Source organism: Colobus angolensis, unplaced genomic scaffold, assembly GCF_000951035.1.
Source record: "Colobus angolensis palliatus isolate OR3802 unplaced genomic scaffold, Cang.pa_1.0 Scaffold217, whole genome shotgun sequence".
NCBI classification, from domain to species: Eukaryota; Metazoa; Chordata; class Mammalia; order Primates; family Cercopithecidae; genus Colobus; species Colobus angolensis.
In genome coordinates, this window is record NW_012115344.1 from 3,163,235 (window position 1) to 3,181,915 (window position 18,681).

Genomic DNA, 18,681 nt, shown 5'->3' on the forward strand with positions numbered 1-18,681 from the left:
ATTATCTCAATAGATGCAGAAATGGCTTTTGATAAAATTCAACACCACTTCATGCTAAAAAAACACTCAATAAACTACGTATTGATGGGATGTATCTCAAAATAATAACAGCTATTTATGACAAGCCCACAGCCAATATCATACTGAATGGGCAAAGGCTGGAAGCAGTCCCTTTGAAAACCAGCACAAGACAAGGATGCTGTCTCTAACTACTCCTATTCAACATAATGTTGGAAGTTCTGGCTAGGGCAATCAGGCAAGAGAAAGAAATAAAGGGTATTCAAATAGGAAAAGAGGAAGTCAAATTGTCTCTGTTTGCAGATGACATGATTGTATATTTAGAAAGCCCCATCATCTCAGCCCAAAATCTCCTTAAGCTGATAAGCAACTTTAGCAAAGTCTCAGGATACAAAATCAGTGTGCTAAAATTACAAGCATTCTTATACACCAATAACAGACGAGAGCCAAATCATGAGTGAACTCCCATTCACAATTGCTACCAAGAGAATAAAACACTTAGGAATACAGCTTACAAGGGATGTGAAGGACCTCTTCAAGGAGAACTACAAGCCACTGCTCAAGGAAATAAGAGAGGACACAAACAAATGGAAAAACATTCCATGCTCATGGATAGGAAGAATCAACGTTGTGAAAATGGCCATACTACCCAAAGTAATTTATAGATTCAATGCTATCCCCATCAAGCTGCCATTTACTTTCTTCACATAATTGGAAAAAACTACTTTAAACTTCATATGGAACCAAAGAAGAGCCCATATAGCCAAGACAAGCCTAAGCAAAAAGAGCAAGGCTGGAGGCATCACGCTACCTGACTTCAAACTATACTACAAGGCTACAGTAACAAAAACAGCATAGTACTGGTACCACAACAGATATATAGACCAATGGAACAGAACAGAGGCCTCAGAAATAACGCCACACATCTACGACCATCTGATCTTTGACAAACCTCACAAAAACAAGCAATGGGGAAAGAATTTCCTATTTAATAAATGGTGTTGGGAAAACTGACTAGCCATATGTAGAAAACTGAAACTGGACTCCTTCCTTACACCTTATACAAAAATTAACTCAAGATGGATTGAAAATTTAAACATAACACCTAAAACAATAAAAATCCTAGAAGAAAACCTAGGCAATACCATTCAAGACATAGGCATGGGCAAGGACTTCATGACTAAAACACCAAAAGCAACGGCAACAAAAGCCAAAATTGACAAATGGGGTCTAATTAAACTAAAGAGCTTCTGGACAGCAAAAGAAGCTATCATCAAAGTGAACAGGCAACCCAGAGAATGGGTGTAAACTTTTGTAATCTATTCATCTGACAAAGGGCTAATATCCAGAATCTATAAGGAACTTAAAACAAATTTACAAGAAAAAAACAAACAAGCCCATGAAAAACTGGGCAAGGTACATGAACAGACACTTTTCAAAAGAAGACATTTATGTGGCCAACAAACATATGAAAAAAAAACTCATCATCCACTGATCATTAGAGAAATGCAAACCAAAACCACAATGAGATACCATCTCACGCCAGTCAGAATGGTGATCAGTAAAAAGTCAGGAAACAACAGATGCTGGAGAGGATGTGGAGAAATAGGAAAGCTTTTACGCTGTTGGTGGGAGTATAAATTAGTTCAACCATTGTGAAAGACAGTGTGGCAATTCCTCAAGGATCCAGAACCAGAAATACCGATTGATGGTTTGCAATCCCATTACTGGGTATATACCCAAAGGATTATAAATCATTCTATTATAAAGATACATGCACACGTATGTTTATGGCAGCACTTTCACAATAGCAAAGACTTGGAACCAACCCAAATGCCCATCAATGATAGACTGGATAAAGAAAATGTGGCACATATGTACCATGGAATACTATGCAGCCATTAAAAAAAAGATGAATTAATGTCCTTTTTAGAGACATGGATGAAGCTGGAAACCATCATCCTCAGCAAACTAACACAGGAAGAGAAAACCAAACACCACATGTTCTCACTCATAAGCGGAAATTGAACAATGAGAACACATGGACACAGGGAGGGGAACCTCACACACTGGGGCCTGTCAGGGGTGGGGGCCTAGGGGAGGTATAGCATTAGGAGAAATACCTACTGTAGATGACAGGTTGATGGGTGCAGCAAACCACCATGGCACACGTATACCTATGTAACAAACTTGCACGTTCTGCACATGTATCCCAGAACTTGAAGTCTAACAAAAAGTATATACATATTCAAGACTGGCAGAAATGCAGAGGAAGAGAGACGTAAGGCAAGACTGGATGCAGAGGGCGGCAGCAGTAACCAAGTGTATCTGTATTGAATACTTACAGCATGCCAGGCAAAAGACAGAGTGGCTAGACATATCTGATTTCATCTCCACTACAATCCCATAAGGTAGGTACAATTATCCCCATTACACAAAAAGGATGTTGGAGCTTCAAGAGATTCACTAAGAGATATCTGCAAGTTATTATGACAAGACTTATGTGCATTTGATACGGGAAGGGGAAAGAAAAAGTGAGGAGTCAATGTTAACATCCAGTTTCTCAGTTTAGTTCAGTGAGCAGATAGTAATACCTATCACTAAGATGGGCAAAACAGGAATACCAAAAGGTTTTGATGGAGAAAGGGATGGAGTTGATGAGTTCTGTTTGAGACAAGTTTAGACCTGCTGAGTTGGGGAAAAGAAGAGTTAGACATCAATTGTCAGCTGGATGTGCAAGTCTGAATCTCAAGAGAGAAATCTGAAGTGAGCCAACTCATGCAGAAAGCATCTACAGATAGATAATCACAGCCATATGAGCCATTGAAGATATACAGAAACAGTGTGTGACATCAAAAGAAGACAGGTTCGAGATGAAAACCTGAGGAGCACTAATATTTAAAGAGTGAGCAAAGGAAATCAAAATTGAAAAGCAGCAGCCAGAGAAATAAGAAAAACATGGCACAAACAGCTGCAAGCAAGGAAAGAATGTGTTTCAAGTAGGATGTGATCAACACCAACAAAATTATCAGAGCGGTGAGGCCTGAGAAGCACCCACTGAACCTAACAATAAGATGGTTCCACGTGACTTGGTATAAAGTCAGGGAAGTGGGTGGGGGGGGGCCGCCGGGAAAAAGCCAGAACCAATGGTTTGAATAGTGACTGAGAGGTGAGAAAACAGAACAGGCATTCGTACCTTGGTATAAAGTCAGGGAAGTGGGTGGGGGGGGCCGCTGGGAAAAAGCCAGAACCAATGGTTTGAATAGTGACTGAGAGGTGAGAAAACAGAACAGGCATTCGTACCTTTCTACGGTCCAGTTATCCACAGAAAACGAAGCACAAAGATCATGGAATATTCAGGTGAGTCAGAGCACAGTGGCCCTGCTAATACAGCATCTGATTAAAATTAGTTCAAGGGAAAAGAACTGAGGATTCAAAATTGGAATGTCTGGTCTCCCAGAAAAATTTGGGCACTTAGTCTAACTTTTACCAAATGACTCATTTGTATCTCAGTTTCTGGGGGAACTGATATGTCCCAATTTTCTCCCAATACTGTTTTGAGTATCAAATGTTAATTGTCAGGAAATAACTTTGCAAGGTTAAAAACTACTTTGTAGAGGAAGTAATAATGAGTTTTAGGGCCAGCCCTGATTACTGCAAGTACAACTTTAACAAGGGGAAGAAAAAACAAATTTTCCCTCTTTTTACTCAAACAAGAGGGGAACATAAGCAGAGAACATATTCCTGCTTCAAATAAATGAGTGTACGGTTCCCAGCGGCTTCAAGAAAATAGCATTAGTTCCAGCTTGACATCCAGGCACTTGGATGACACAAGAGGCACTTGGCTTTTTGGAAAATAAGTCCTTCTGTGGGATGATACTCTTCAGCATAAGAGGCAACAGTGGAAAGTGCATCAGTTAGAGAATCCAGTCACCCTGGAATGGAATATGTGCTCTGCCAATATGAGTCATCTGACTTGAGTTGCTTAACCTACCTAAAGTTGAATTTCCTCAAGGGAATAACAAGAGTGTTTACTCCATGGGATCAGGAGGATTAACAGAATGGTGTATAAGGAAGAACTGAGCAGGATGTCTGGAACACAAGAAGTGCTCCATAATTGTTAGTAAATATTCTTACTAGGACAGGACCTGTTTCCTCTGCCACAGTAAAGGCCCTGCCCACAACATTTACTTAAACAGTGTTCATCCCAGGACCAGAGACAGAGCCAGTGTCTAGCTGTTCCTGCTAATATGTGTAGGTGAAGTAACCAAATGATATACTCATGTTCTGGGGAACTCTGCTCCTGAAGAAAACTGTAGAGCATTATGATTTAATATTTCAAACTCTATTACCTGGTACCATTATAGCATGCATCTCTTAACATAAGGGGCTGTGTGTTTTGTAGAATATATGATGAATATTTGTATAAAGCAGGATCTTTTGCCAAGCTCAGACTCAGTCTACTGATTTTACTGTTCACTGAAGTTTGAGCTAACTTTCTGTTTCCCTGCCCCTGAAGAGATACATCTCTCACGTCTTCCCTGTTAGAACAAAATGGTTCTCATTCTCTTATCTGCTTTCTAATCAACAGGGTTCAGCTAAACGCAGAGGGTCCTAGATTCTTTGGCTTGCAAAATCCATACAGAGGTCCATATAGATTTAGAAGTAGATCTCAATTTAAAACCACAATTCTATCCATTTCTGGAAGTATTATGTGGTTCCCCAAGCATTCACATTTCAGTGGTGATGCCCATCTGGGGCAAAAATAGTAAAATAGAGCCAACTCCTAAATCTAGCACCAGAAGTCCTCTAGAGAGGAGGTAATAATTTCAATGCATATTGAAGTACTCAAATTATTTTAGTAGTCTCTACACCTAAGGTTTACATTTTCAAGGATTTACCACCAGTGCTTGGTGAAAGTGAAGTGGAGGTAAACTGTAAAAGCCTTTCTGAAGGTGAGTCACCATGGAAACCAAGACTGAAATCAAAGGCACTGGACTGACTTATTTCTCACTGATCTTTTTATTTCATTAATTCTTACTGTCTTTTTATGGCTGTGCTTTCTTCTTTAAGTTGACAGACCCTTGGGTGTTCAGATCTTCAATGGAAGACAATTTTGTTAAGGATAATGTAGCTATATCGAGTAACATAGTATTATGATGATAATAACTATGTATTGAGGACATAATTTGAGCCAGTCCCAATGCTAAGTATTTTACATAAACTGTCTTTTGTATTATGTATTATTGGAAGCAATGCAGGTAATTAAAAATGTCTTATATCTTTATTGAGTTGGCACATATACTAAATATGTAAGTTCCCGAAATATATTAAATGCTCAATAAATGTTAATATTGTTCTTATTTTCTAATCCAAAAAACTGTCCTATGAGTAAGGCTCTTTTTTTCTCAACTCACAGATGTAAAACCTAAGGATTACAAAAAGAGGTTAAGTCACTTGCCTATGATTTCCCAGGTGGTAAACAAGAGAATTAGAATTTCAGCCCAGGCTTGCCTGACTCCAGAAGCCAAGTTGTAAACCATTATGCTGTATTCTCTAAGATAGTTAGAGGTCTAAGAAGCTCACCAAATAAATTGGTTTTAATTAGGTTCAAAAAACTAAAGACTTAGAGGTGTTATCAATGCTCACTTGATTTTTTTTCTCTAGCTATTCAATTAGTTATTTAAAGAAAAAAAAAAGTCAAGGTGTTAATTATTTAACCTTGGAGGGCATAATGCTACATTTCAGGTTCATCTTCAATCTAGACTCACAGATTTTTGTTTTTATTCTCCTTAAACTTTAGGCCAAGAAAAACAACAGAGTATCTTAGAAAGAGACGGAAGCCAAATTAAACAAGGCTCCATTCTGAATGTTTTCAATGCTCTCAAATCCTATCAACACAAAGGTAATTGGATGAAAGTTCCATTTATTTGTAAAATAAATCTCAAGACTACTGAAACAGACAATTGGAATAGTGTGAGAATAAATTAATTAGTTTCGATTACAAACAGGAATCTACTGTTATATAAAGTTGGAAATGGGAAAATTCTGAAAATTACATAGTTTTTTAGGTAGTCTAGAGTAAACATTCTTTTTTTAAAATAAATTGCATTGTAAATGACCCTAATACTAGCTGTTTGCACTTAGTAATGTGTACATCCCTCGAGGAAACACCACTTGGAATACAAATAACTTGCAAATCCATTACCAGCCACATTAAACCACTTTCATTAGAGGTTGCTTTACTTTTCCTGAGGACCACTGATCCTTCTCAACTTCAGGCCTTATTTTCCACTTCTATTTATATTCCTATTTTTCTCCCCCAATCCCTACTACCACCAAAAGAAATTCACTTTTCTCAAAAAAAAAAAAACCAAAAGTATATTAAATTTAAAGAAAACACCTTTCAATGATTATTATGGTTGAAAAGTAATGGGTTTTTATGACTAGGAAGCAGAAAACTAAGTCCCTGACCCTCAATATCACCTAAGATAAGAATAAACCATGGAAAGCATAACAGCTGCAGATCTCCCACCCACATGAGAGAACATCTCTAGAGAACATCCCTAGAGAGAAACAAAGACCTATCCCAATTCAGGAAAGTTCACCTGATAACTGTGTGAGAAAGCTCAAACTGCCTCCTACCAGCACTGTCTTACCTATGTTAAGAGTCAGTGATTCTGTTGAAGTACTCGGCTCGGCTCACCTACTCTTCCCTCCTTGCTTCAACTCATTCCCTAACACCTATGCACAAAACACTTGCTCCAGTGTTGTGCAGTTAAGAATGCAATTGCTTCAGAGGCATCATAAGGGAAGATTTCCATTCTAAACTGCCAGAAGAGACAGTGGATTCATTGGCAGAAAACTTCTAGCATAAAAGTGAGAAATGGACTGAAAGGTTTCATACTAGACATGCCTGAAGTCTATCCATAGAAGAAAGTACTATTGTCGTTTATAGTCCCTTGAAAAAATTCATTATATATGAAAGAACAAAAGAAAATTTCATCCTCTAAAAAAGAAGTCATGTAATTCACATGAAAATTCATCACATTTGGTATAAGCAAGAGTTCAATCAATAAACTTTTTAAAACCCAAACGAGATAAGCTGAATTTACTGAGTTGTAACTTTTCCATGAGGGATTTCCAACCCTCAAAAATCCCTCACCTTTCTCAACTAGTAGCAGATGTTTTCTAGTATCCGTGTGACAATCATATATGGCTTTCTGATATGTTTTATAATGTCTGCTTTCGTAATTACTGCAGATTTGCCTTCCATAGTCACTTTTCACAGTTTCCATCTTTTTTTTTTTCTTTTTTTTTTTTGAGAAGGAGTCTCGCTGTGTCACCCAGGCTGGAGTGCAGTGGCGCGATCTTGGCTCACTGCAAGCTCCCACGCCATTCTCCCCTGCCTCAGCCTCCACAGTAGCTGGGACTGCAGGTGCCCGCCACCACGCCCAGCTATTTTTTTGTATTTTTAGTACAGATGAGGTTTTACCGTATTAACCAGGATGGTCTGGATCTCCTGACCTCGTGATCTGCCCGCCTCAGCCTCCCAAAGTGCTGGAATTACAGGCGTGAGCCACTGTGCCTGGCCTCCATCTTATTTCTTAATTATAAGGTCTCTGAGGATAAAAATCATCATCGTAGCCTTCACAGCTCTAGTACCATTTCCTTAATGTGACTAAGCAATGTAGCCAGATAGGCAGTGGATGGCTAGTAACTTCTGTCCGTAGTTCAAAATCTAAGGTCATGGTTGCTCTAGCTAGAGAAAGTATGGTTTTCTAGATTGTAATTCAAAAAATGCACTATAGCATAGTGTGTAAGATTGCCTGAGGTTCTACTACTTACTTCGTGACGTTGGTCCTGTTACTTAACCTCTCTGTGCCACATTTTTCTTACGTATAAAATGAAGATAATAATGGGACCTTTATCATAGAGTTGGTGTGAGTATGAAATGTGATAATACAAATAAATTGGTTAAGGGAGTAATGCCACATACTAAAAGATCAATAAATCCTAGCTATAATTATTATATTACATAAAAAAAGCTTCATATGACTCCTAGAATAGTGGGTAAAGATGTGATTTTGGGAGCTAGATATGAAAGGAATGAAAAGCATTTTCCTAATGGATCCCAATCACACCTCGCATCAAGGCAAACTAAGCTCTTGACATCACAGTCAAATGAATTACGAATGTCCCTCATTTTCCCAAAGCCTTGAAATACAATCAACATACTGCACACAATCACCTTATGTGAGAGTGATCTAACAGATCAGAATAGGGCCATTGTCTTGGAGGATTCTTGACAAGAGACCCAGGTAACCTCACCCTCTGTCCTGCCTTTCCAGTTTCTCACCTGAACAAGCAGGTTAGAAGGCATTCCTAGAAGATTTACCCCCATTTCTCAGCACATAAAGAGGAAAAAAAAAAAAAAAGAAGAAGAACTAATGTTCTTTATCTCTTCTGTCCACAGTCAGTGCTTCCCAGAAACACCCTCATCTAACCCATCATTACCCCTACCCCAGGAAAAAGTGCAGTAGATGACAACAGGCAATGCAAACAACATGTTTGCAGTATCCACACACATACATACACTCCTTTTTGCTACAACACTAGCCTGGCCACCATTAATATGAGCCCAGAGTTATTCTTTCTCCCTCTCTGGCATCACAGGGCCAGAAGATAATGAAGGAAGAGATCTAACAATACTTAAATAACCATTACAGGCAAAATATTGAAATAGAAAAGGCTTATCTCTGGGACCTTTTGCATACTCTTCAGCCATGCCTGCTCTTCTAGAAGTCTCTGAAGGCAGAGCCTTTATATTACCTTCTGACTTTCTCCAGATTCAAGTGGTCCTTACATCTCATGAAATCCACTGCGGATGGCTCCTTAGCTCCCACCTTGACCCACTCCAATACATTCCACAGTCCCACATCAGATTAATTTTCTGAAAACAAAGGTCTTATCCCACTTTGGTTTTTAAACACATTTATTCCTAGTGTTCCATTATTGGAACACTAAGCATGTGGGAATTATTTATATCCTTCTGCTCAAGGTCATTGCCAAGATCTGATTGCAAAAATTCAAAAAATTGCAACCTTAGGCATAAATGGGTTAATTCCTTAATCAGACGTATCACTGTATCACGCATTATAATTATATGTGCATATGTCATATCTCCTCCAATAGACTGTAAAGTCATGTAAGCACTCAAATTATCTACCTCATCTTAAACAATCTCCATCCATCTCTTCAAAAAAATTCTAATGAATACATATTATAAACCAGGCACTACACTAGTCCCTAGAGAGAGGAATCAGACCATGCCCTTCAACTTGTTAAAAATCTTTTGGAGGGTAGAGGGAGTCAGCAGGGGTTATAGCCACATAAGCAGAAAACTGCAATACATATAAAATAATTTACCTGTTATAATATAATTGCAATATATAATATGTTATAATTGCACAAGCCACCAAGAAATACAGGATTTCATTGAAGGGACTTTGACTACACTCTTGAGAAGATCAAGAAAGGCTTCTCAGAAGAAGTAATGTCTAAACGGATACCAGAGCATAACCAGGTATTTCTAGAGAACCAGGCACTGTAAACAGTCCATTAAAATTGGAACTGTGACAAAGGATAAGGTTTAAGAAACATTCAGGGACCAAATCAGAAAAGGACTTTAAAGCCACTATAAGTGTTTGAAGTTTATCTAAAAGGCACTGAATTGTTTTAACAGGATGAATGATATGATCAGATTTGTATTTTAAAATAACCACTCAAATTAGAGTGCAGCAGACATTTAAAATGTCTGTTGAACACATGAATAGTTAAGTGACATCAGCACGGTAAAAACTATTTCAGGAATTCAGAAAATACAGAAATCAGTAAATCAGTGCTGGCTGTGATACCCCAGAAAGGTTTTATGGTGCAGTTTAACTGGGCTTAAGAAAGTAGGTTTTCACAGAGCAATTTAAGGAAAAGAAGAACATTTCAGTCAAAGGCAGGAAGGGTCCAAGGAAGATAATGAGCTCAGAAGTGGTTGAGCAAAAGCTTATGGGAATCCATACAGCAGTGAGTAGTTTAGTTTAGTGGGTGCTAGGTCTGGAGCAGTAGGTTGACACAGGAGGATCAGGCCATAAATGCTAGGCTCAAGATTTAGAGTTTACCAGCTAAGAGACAGTTCATGGAAGTTTTTTGAAAGAAAGAGTGTTGCTTTGAGAAGACTGCTTATTGAAAATTGAAAAAGGTTAAAAACAGAACCTGGCTACAAGGTGATGGTAGAAATGTGAGAAGAAAAACTATGTGCAATGCAGGAGATGGGCTGCAAGATATATATCAAAAAATATGTATCAGAAGAAGAAACTCTCTGAATGGAGGCATTTCCAGCAGCTCAGTGTGATAATTCAGAAAATAGGATCTTCCTTCTATCAGGCTGTTTAACCACTATCTACACATAAGAACTTGAAAATACAGTGATTGAAAGAGGAAATGAGGAAAAGGAACATTCGAAGAATGAGAAAGGAACACCTGAACAAACAAAAGGCAGCACTGACGCCATTCTTAAATGTCCTAGATTAATAACCCAGGGGTATCCAGATATTTGGGGCTTCCCTGTGTATTCTCGGAACTCCCCTCAATAGATCAGACCTTTATCCAGAAATGAGGGCTTCAGAGACCCATTTGGCTAAAAGGGCTCCCTCCTCTTTGTTGTTTGGGTCACTGCTTCTATCTAACTCTTTGCACTGTCAGTAGCTATAAGAAGCAAAACTATTGGATCAATTGTTCTACTGTCTACAGATTGAACTCAGGCCTCTTTGATATCCCAAAGCAACAAGCTAATTTAATAGTACTTACTTAAGGATACAGAAGAAAAATATTTAGAAAACCTTCCAAAATTGTCTAACAAATCTCCAGAGTTCATTAGTCTATCACCTGAGAAAAGCTGACCTAATAAATATCACAGCCCTCAACCAAAAGAACAATGTTATTTGAAAACTAAGTCTTGTAGAAGATTCAGTAAATTCCTGGACCTTGAAACAAATTTTATTTTCTTAGCCTTTTTCAAAGTCAAAAACCAGTGTCTCACAATAAACATGTGCATTGTTTATTCCACCCTATGAGGAAACTGAAGTTGTATTCTTTAGGGTATGTAAGCATTAATGACCCTAAAATTTTACTCCAGAATTGGGTGGTTTCACACTGGAGCATACACAAATGCCGTGGGCTCAAGTCCATCAACTACCAGCAAATCGATGGATTCTTTTGGATTGGTATTTCATTTGTCATCGTTTAACCAATGATAATTGTTTTCACTAGGACTTTTTAGAACATCAGGCAGGGCGCCGTGGCTCATGACTATAATCCCTGCGCTTTGGGAGGCCGAGGCTGGCGGATCATCTGAGGTCGGGAGTTTGAGACCAGACTCATCAACAGGGAGAAACCCCATCTCTACTAAAAATACAAAATTAGCTGGGTGTGATGGCACATGCCTGTAATCCCAGCTACTCAGGAGGCTGAGGCAGCAGAATTGCTTGAACCCGAGAGGCGGAGGTTGCGGTGAACCCAGATCGTGCCATTGCACTCTAGCCTGGGCAACAAGAGTGAAACTCAGTCTCAAAAAAAAAAAAAAAGAAAGAAAGAAAGAAAAGAAAAGAAAAAGAGAGAACATCAAAGAGATGTTTGTTAGGCTGATTAAGTGGTAAATTTTCCTTGGCTTCCTTTTCTTTCCAAGGTAATTATGAGCTTCTTCCTGTCTCTTTTTGTTGTCCACAGAGGCCATAATGAGGGCAGTTAAATATGCAAACATGAGAATGAGAAAAAAAGGTGTCAAGATACATATAATTTTACCTATTGAGACATCCTACCTGCTAATAAACAGAGAATCATATTACTGGTACACAACCAATTTTCCTAAATAATTTAGGCATGTTTTCCAATGTCTTTGAGAATGTGGTGTGGGGAGGTCTTTTGCCCCTTTAAAATTCATCAACACCTCCAGACACTGCAAGATAAGGAGGTCATGCAAGTCAAAACAATGTGTGGGCTACAGATACACAGCTTCAAGTCAATCCTCTAAGTTTCTTTCCAAGCACATGACCATACCTATCTGGAAATACTGGAGTCAGCTCAGCTGTTCCCCCTATTTGATAAGAAAAGAATGCAACTAGACAGCAAATACTTTATTTTCTTAAATATTAGCATAATTTGTGGGCATTTCCATTTTTCCAACACATCATTTCTCAGATATTACCCCAGATATAATACCATGCCCAGAACTGGAACTATAGACAATTTACTAAAGAACATGCATAAGGGAACCACAAAACCCTTCCAGGTCAAAGAGAGACCACCTCTGATACGTCATGGCGTCAAAAAGTTCTACATTTTCTTAAGGGCCATATACTTTAATTGTGGTAAGATATTTCTAACAAAAGGAATACCAACCTACCTATAATGTTATTAACATGGAATTTATTTGATTACAGTTTCCCTAACTGTAATCTAAAGTCATGTTCATTAGGAAACGCCAAATTTCCAAAAGCAGAGTATAGTATGCAGCATTTCCCAAACATCTTGGACCCCAAAAACTTTTTGTAACAAACTAACATCGTCCAAAAATGACAAACAATGTGGAAAATACTATATTCTGCTCTCCAGTAGCAGTTGTCAGTGGGACAGGAGTGAAGGAAAACAAGTCAAAGCACTGAATTAACTGAGTTTTAAAAGACAGAGAGCAGTTTCGGAAGGATGCAGAAACTACACTTTGTCTACTTCACAATTTTAAGAATTACCCAATCACAGAGTATTTATTATAGAAATAATTAGGAATAATTTGATGTTATGTTTACAAACAGGTATGATGTTTAATTGCTCCTAGGTAGTTCCAAGCTGTTCTCAAAGCCAAGGTATTACCAAATGCCTAGTAGTACCCTATTTATGTATTGAAAAATGTTTTTTTTAATCATTTTGGATAAATACTAGAATCAAATATTTGACCCGATATATGACAAGGAACTAACAATATAAGCCTAGTCTACCACCATCTGGATGACCAAATTAGAAGCCTGGTCTCAAGGCCGCCCCTGTTTCAGCCCTGAATGCCTCATGTAATGTACACTGGAGCCAGAACTACATTATATCTCGTTTTCAAATGACACTGGTTACCCACCGGGCAACTGGTTAACCAGGGTGGCATGTGATAATCTTCTTCCTTGCTGACCTTGTAGGAAGTGTGTGAGCCGTTATCTTTCTGGGAAGATTTAAGTAACTCATTCCTATCTAAAAAGCATCTGTTAAGGTGGCGTCACACCCTCAACTACTGCATAAACTTTTCAATAAAACCTTATAATCACAAGAGTCTAACCTCTCAGTTCATTGGGCGTAAAACTGCAGTTTCTGGCTGCCAAATCCCTTAACAACATTAACCTTTTAATCCTTTAGCCTCGTCTAGTGAAAAGCAAATGTCACCAGATACCGCCTTCTACTTGAGAAATAAAACAAGATTCTTTCTCCTGCCCTTTTCCCAAATAAAAACGGCTCATATACAAAGTGAAGTCTAGGGACACCCACAGTACAGAGGGCTGCCCGGGCCTGGCGGCCTTACCTGGTTGAAGTGCAGCTGGCCAGGCTCCGGGACGCCCACGCGGGAGGCGGCTCCCATCTGCTCCAGCAAGTGTTGGAGCTGCGCCGCGGACAGACTCAGATTCGCGCCGAACACACGCAGCACATCGTCGCTGAAGGCAAGCCCTGGCCCCTCCGCCACTCCTCCGAGGCCGGCGGCCGCCAGCAGCAGGAGCCCCGCCACCGCCCGGCCCGGGGTCATCCTGGCCTGGCCTTCCCCTTGAGGGCCAGCGACGGGCTGCCGCGCAGAGGGACGCGCGCGGGCGCACTGGCGTGCGTGCCCAAGGGCGCGAGCTTCAGTGCTCGGCGCTGCTCCGAGTCAGAGGTGGCGCGGGACGCCTCTGGTTCTCCGACGCCTTCGAAAGAACAGCAGCTCGCGACCTGCGGGGCATTGAAGTGGCAGTGTAGCCGCGGGGAGCGATAGGCGGAGTGGGCCCCCCGGCCTCCTGGAGAGCCTGAGATAAAGAGGACAAAGGGGGACAGAGATAAAGGCCACCAGGGCACCAGCCGGCCAGCCCCAGAAACGCTGCGTGGCAGTAGCCCTAAAAAGCCCGGCCGGGCATGGGGCCAGACGCCCCGGATCCTGGTTTGCAAACGCCCCAGGATTTGCGTACATATGCTCCTCCCGGATATTAAGCCCCAAACCACGCCACTTCTTAGGAAAAACTAAAACCACACTAACTGTAGAACTTCACTTCCTCTTCCTGTCTTTCTGCTTTATTCTCTCCGCCGCAAACTTAGAAGAGGTGAGACGTGCAGACCCCAAGGAACTGCAGAAAGGGGCTCTTCCGGAGTCCTGGGGATTGCGTGTCTAAACGGGACCCTCCCTCTCCCTGGCTCTCTTCTCTGGGCTTGGCAAGTTAATCAGAAGGACTCGCTGGCCTCTCACCTCTGCTATCTGTTTGTTTCTGTCTGTCTCTGCGTCTTTCTGTCTGCGTGTCAATGTGAGACTCGGTCTCTGGATCTCTCTTTCTGTCTCCCAACCTCAAAACCTCTGCATCTCTGACAGGTCCGCGGTGAAACTCCGCGATCCGCTCCGGCGCTCTTTACAAATAAGGGGAGGAGGGCCATGTCCCCGCCTCCATAGCACGTGGTGACCCATTTCCCCAGCCTGAACTCCCGCACGCGTCCACGCCGGGGCGCAGGACCGCCGGCCTTCCCTCCGCCCGCGCTGCTCATTCCCAGCATCAGCCGGGCCCTCTTCCCTACCCTCACCCCTGAGGATTACCTGATGCCACCTCCGTGTCGGGGTCCCTAACTGCTCTCTGGTCTCGGATACGCATGCACTTTTTCGTGACCTTGATGAAACCAGCTTGCTGAAATGGAACCTGGAGACCCTTGCATTGTCTACATGATTAACAGGAATTGCTTTTTTGTCTCACATCTTAAAATCAGAGAAGAAAGAGGAAATCCAAGGGTAGCGGAGGCGGGCTAGCTGAGCCAGCACTACCCAAGCCGGCACTTCCTGGCGGGATTTCCGCAGATCAGAGGCATGTTTATTTGTTCATATGGGGGCTCAAGAAAAGCTGACTTAGGTGTGATGTCAACAGGTTTGTGCAAAGTGAGTATGGTGTTTGAGGCAAAGGTTGTATCTGGTGGATATAGCGGTTCAGGTGTAAAGTGAAACCATGCTTCACTGTTAGATGGCTGTGAAAGGAAAATAAATCTTGAGACTCCAAAATCACCAAGCTAAAGGGAAACATCAAACAGGGAACAGCTTAGGGCAAACCTTCCTCCTATTCTATTCAAACTCATCCCTCTGAGGCTCATCTGAGACAAATGAATATCTGATTGCTTTCTCTTCTCCATTGTTTATGCAAAAAATGCAGATTCACTGGGCCAGTCTAAACTGTGTATTCAGTGGAAGGCTGATCATGGCTTCAAAAGAATGTAACCTTTTGTCTCTTGTCTATTATACTTCTAACATGGAAGCCCCCACTTCCAGTTACTGAACTGAACCAATGTACATCTTACACATATTGATTGATGTCATGTCTCTCTAAAATATATAAAAGCAAACTGTCCCCCCATCCACCTTGGGCACATGTCTCAGGACTTTCTGAGGCTGTGTCAGGGGCACGTCCTTAACCTTGCCAAAATAAACTTTCTAAATTGACTGAGACCTGTCTCAGATATTTTGCATTCACATGACTAAGGACAATAAAAAGAATTCAAGGTGCTGTTCTTGCCGTTCATCAAGAGAATGCACAGCCTCCTAAAATAGCACATTTTAAAGAGACATTAAGTCTAGACAAGGGGGAGAAGATGGGGAAAGGGTAAAAAATCTTAATCTTAAGAGGAACCTAAAGAAATGACTGCAGAAAAAAGAGGTAGAGAACATTCCCAGAGGCTAAGGATCTAGGCAGATGAAGCTGAAGGACTGTCATATGGAAGAAGGTTTAACTATATTACATCTAACTCCAGGGGAGAGAAGGCAGCAGTCATGGGGCAAAGTCACCGAGAGGAAGGTTTCTGCAGAACTGTAAGGCATGGCTGCCTTGGTAGATAGTGATTTCTCCATGATCCAAAGTGATTCAAATCAACAGATCCTGGGTGACTGCCTATAATATGTGGTAGAAGGATGCATGCCTGAAGGGAGATTAACTAAATGATCTTAATACTCTGCTCTTTCCAATTATAAAATCTATGCATTTGTTAATAATAATATACAGAATTATGTTGATGCTAAAAGGGCAAATATTTCACCTAAGGGCCAGAAGTAAGTTAATATCACTTGTTGATATTAAGAGTAAGTTGTGCTCTTAAATCACTCAGCTCATGGGACTCTTCAAGCCTTTTATTGGATTTTAAAATATAGTTTGTTGCCTATTTTTCCTTTGGACCTCCGTGATGCAAAATGATTTTTGGAAATTAATGAATACTCTAAATGGCTAATCTATACCCAGCAAGTTGTTTATTTCCAACTTTTCTAAAACTAAATTTGTTCATAAAGTGTTGGATTTTAACAAATATAAAAGGTTTTTAAAAACACAAATCTTGGCTGGGCACTGTGGCTCACGCCTGTAATCTCAGCACTTTGGGAGAATAAGGTGGGTGGATCACTTGAGATCAGGAGTTCAGACCAACCTGGCCAACATGGAAAAACCCCGTGTCTACTAAAAGTACAAAAATTAGCCAGGCATGGTGGTGCGCACATGTAATCCCTGCTACTCGGGAAGCAGAGGCATGAAAATCACTTGAATCTCGGAGGCAGAGGTTGCAGTGAGCCAAGATCAGGACACTGCACTCCAGCTTGGGTGACAGAGTGAGACTCTGCCTCAAAAAAGAAAATAACAAAAATACAAATACAAATCTTACATTGTGGATTTTTAGAATATACAATTTATCTATTTATCAGTCATTCATGTCTATGCACATACATTATGGCAGCCCATCAACTCCGCAAAATAAGAAACAGTAAAATAAATGACCAACCTGCGTGCCAACTTTACTAAGCCCAGTTAACATAATGCAATTAAGAGAAAGTATTCAGAAAATTTCAAGTTACTAACTACCAAATAGGTAAGGCTAATTTCTAGATCATCCAGACTGATAAACTAAAATCACCAAAGAACTACAGGTTAGGCATCTCTAATTCAAAAATTCCAAATCCAAAACACTGCAAAATATGAAACTTTTTGAGTGCTGAAATAACACCAGTGGAAAATTCTACACCTGACCTCATTTGACAGGTGCACAGAATTATTGGAAATATTACGTAGAATTGCCTTCAGCCTAGGTTTATAGGGTGTATATGAAACATAAATGAATTTTGTGTTTAGACTTGGGTCCCATCCCCAAAATATTTCATTATATATATGCAAATACTCAAAAATCTTAAGTAATCCAAATTTGAAACATTTCTGGTCGCAAGCATTTCAAATCAACTAATAACCAGATAATGTTTCATTTACTTATTTATTTATTTATTTTTTAAGAGGCAGGATCTCACTATGTTGCTCAAGCTGCGATGCAGTGGCTATTCACAGGCACAATCCAACTACTAACCACCACAGAGTTTTGACGTACTCCATTCAGACCTGAGCCAGTTCACACTTCCTCAAGCAACCTGGTGGTCCCCACTCACCACCACCCTACTCCTGAAGGGCATCATATTGATGCCAAACTTAGTGATTGACACAGCCCACTACATCTCAGAATTCCTGGCCTCGAGTGATCCTCCCACCTCAGCCTCCTCAATAGCTGGGATTATAGGCCTGTGCCACTGCACCCAGCTAGATAAATTTTAGGGCCCAAAATATGGCATTCTATAAGTACTATTATTACAAAAGAAAAATACTTACAATTTAAAATATAATGTATAATATATAAAATATATTTTTCTTAGAAATTTGCCTTAATGATCGAATACTTTTAAATGATAATGAGGGTAGCATGCCAAGAACACTGGCCAGCGTGTTGAAAAATGTCACGTTTCTGACTCAGGCACTTGGGAAACCTGGGAAAGTCATTTGACCTCACCAGGATGAATTCCCTCGTCTGTAAAACACGATAACTGGGACAGAAGAATATCAAGTCTCCATACTAGCCTTATTATTTCTAAGTGTCTAATTTGGAAGTCGCTTGTCAGAACAAAAGATGAAATACCTAAAAAAGAAATAAGACTTTACTTCCCCAAGTGAAAGGACAGTTAACTTCAAATCTAACTTTCTCTAATGGTTTCAGTTTTTTCTCAGTTCAGATCTTTTGTGACTATTGCAAATATGAAGTAAACTGGCATCTTCTAAACATTTTCGTGCATGCATTTTCTCTGTGGAAGGACTAATAAGGGAATCTAAAAGATGGCTCACCCCTTTCTCTTCTTCTTCTTCCCTTCTCTTCCTTACCATCCAGCCTGGAAGTCATTAGGTGGAGTGTAGCACAATAGTGTCTGTGTGAAGGGGAGCCATAGTGACCCAAAGAGGGGTGTTGAAGCTTGAACAAGAAAAACAGTGTATCTAAGTAGGAGAGAATGTAGCGTGGACGGTAAGAGCCCAAGTAGGGTCCTGAAGGTGTCCAGATTTGGGAAGAGAC

General features: G+C 40.3%; 1 protein-coding gene across 2 annotated transcripts in view; it reads right to left on the minus strand.

Moving 5' to 3' along the window:
• Nucleotides 1–14,688, minus strand: part of SLC39A8 (solute carrier family 39 (zinc transporter), member 8) — a 101,594-nt gene extending 86,906 nt beyond the window's left edge. The window contains exons 1-2 of one of the 2 annotated variants that reach the window (XM_011943213.1): nucleotides 14,330–14,443; nucleotides 13,631–14,102 (exon numbers count right to left, since the gene is read on the minus strand). In XM_011943213.1, coding sequence (XP_011798603.1) covers nucleotides 13,631–13,849 — 219 coding nt within the window. In that variant the 5' untranslated portion in view covers nucleotides 13,850–14,102; nucleotides 14,330–14,443. Of the gene's footprint in view, nucleotides 1–13,630; nucleotides 14,103–14,329; nucleotides 14,444–14,536 lie in introns of those variants that run through there. The other variant, XM_011943212.1, reaches the window with a different exon arrangement.
• Between the last annotated feature and the right edge of the window lie 3,993 nt (nucleotides 14,689–18,681).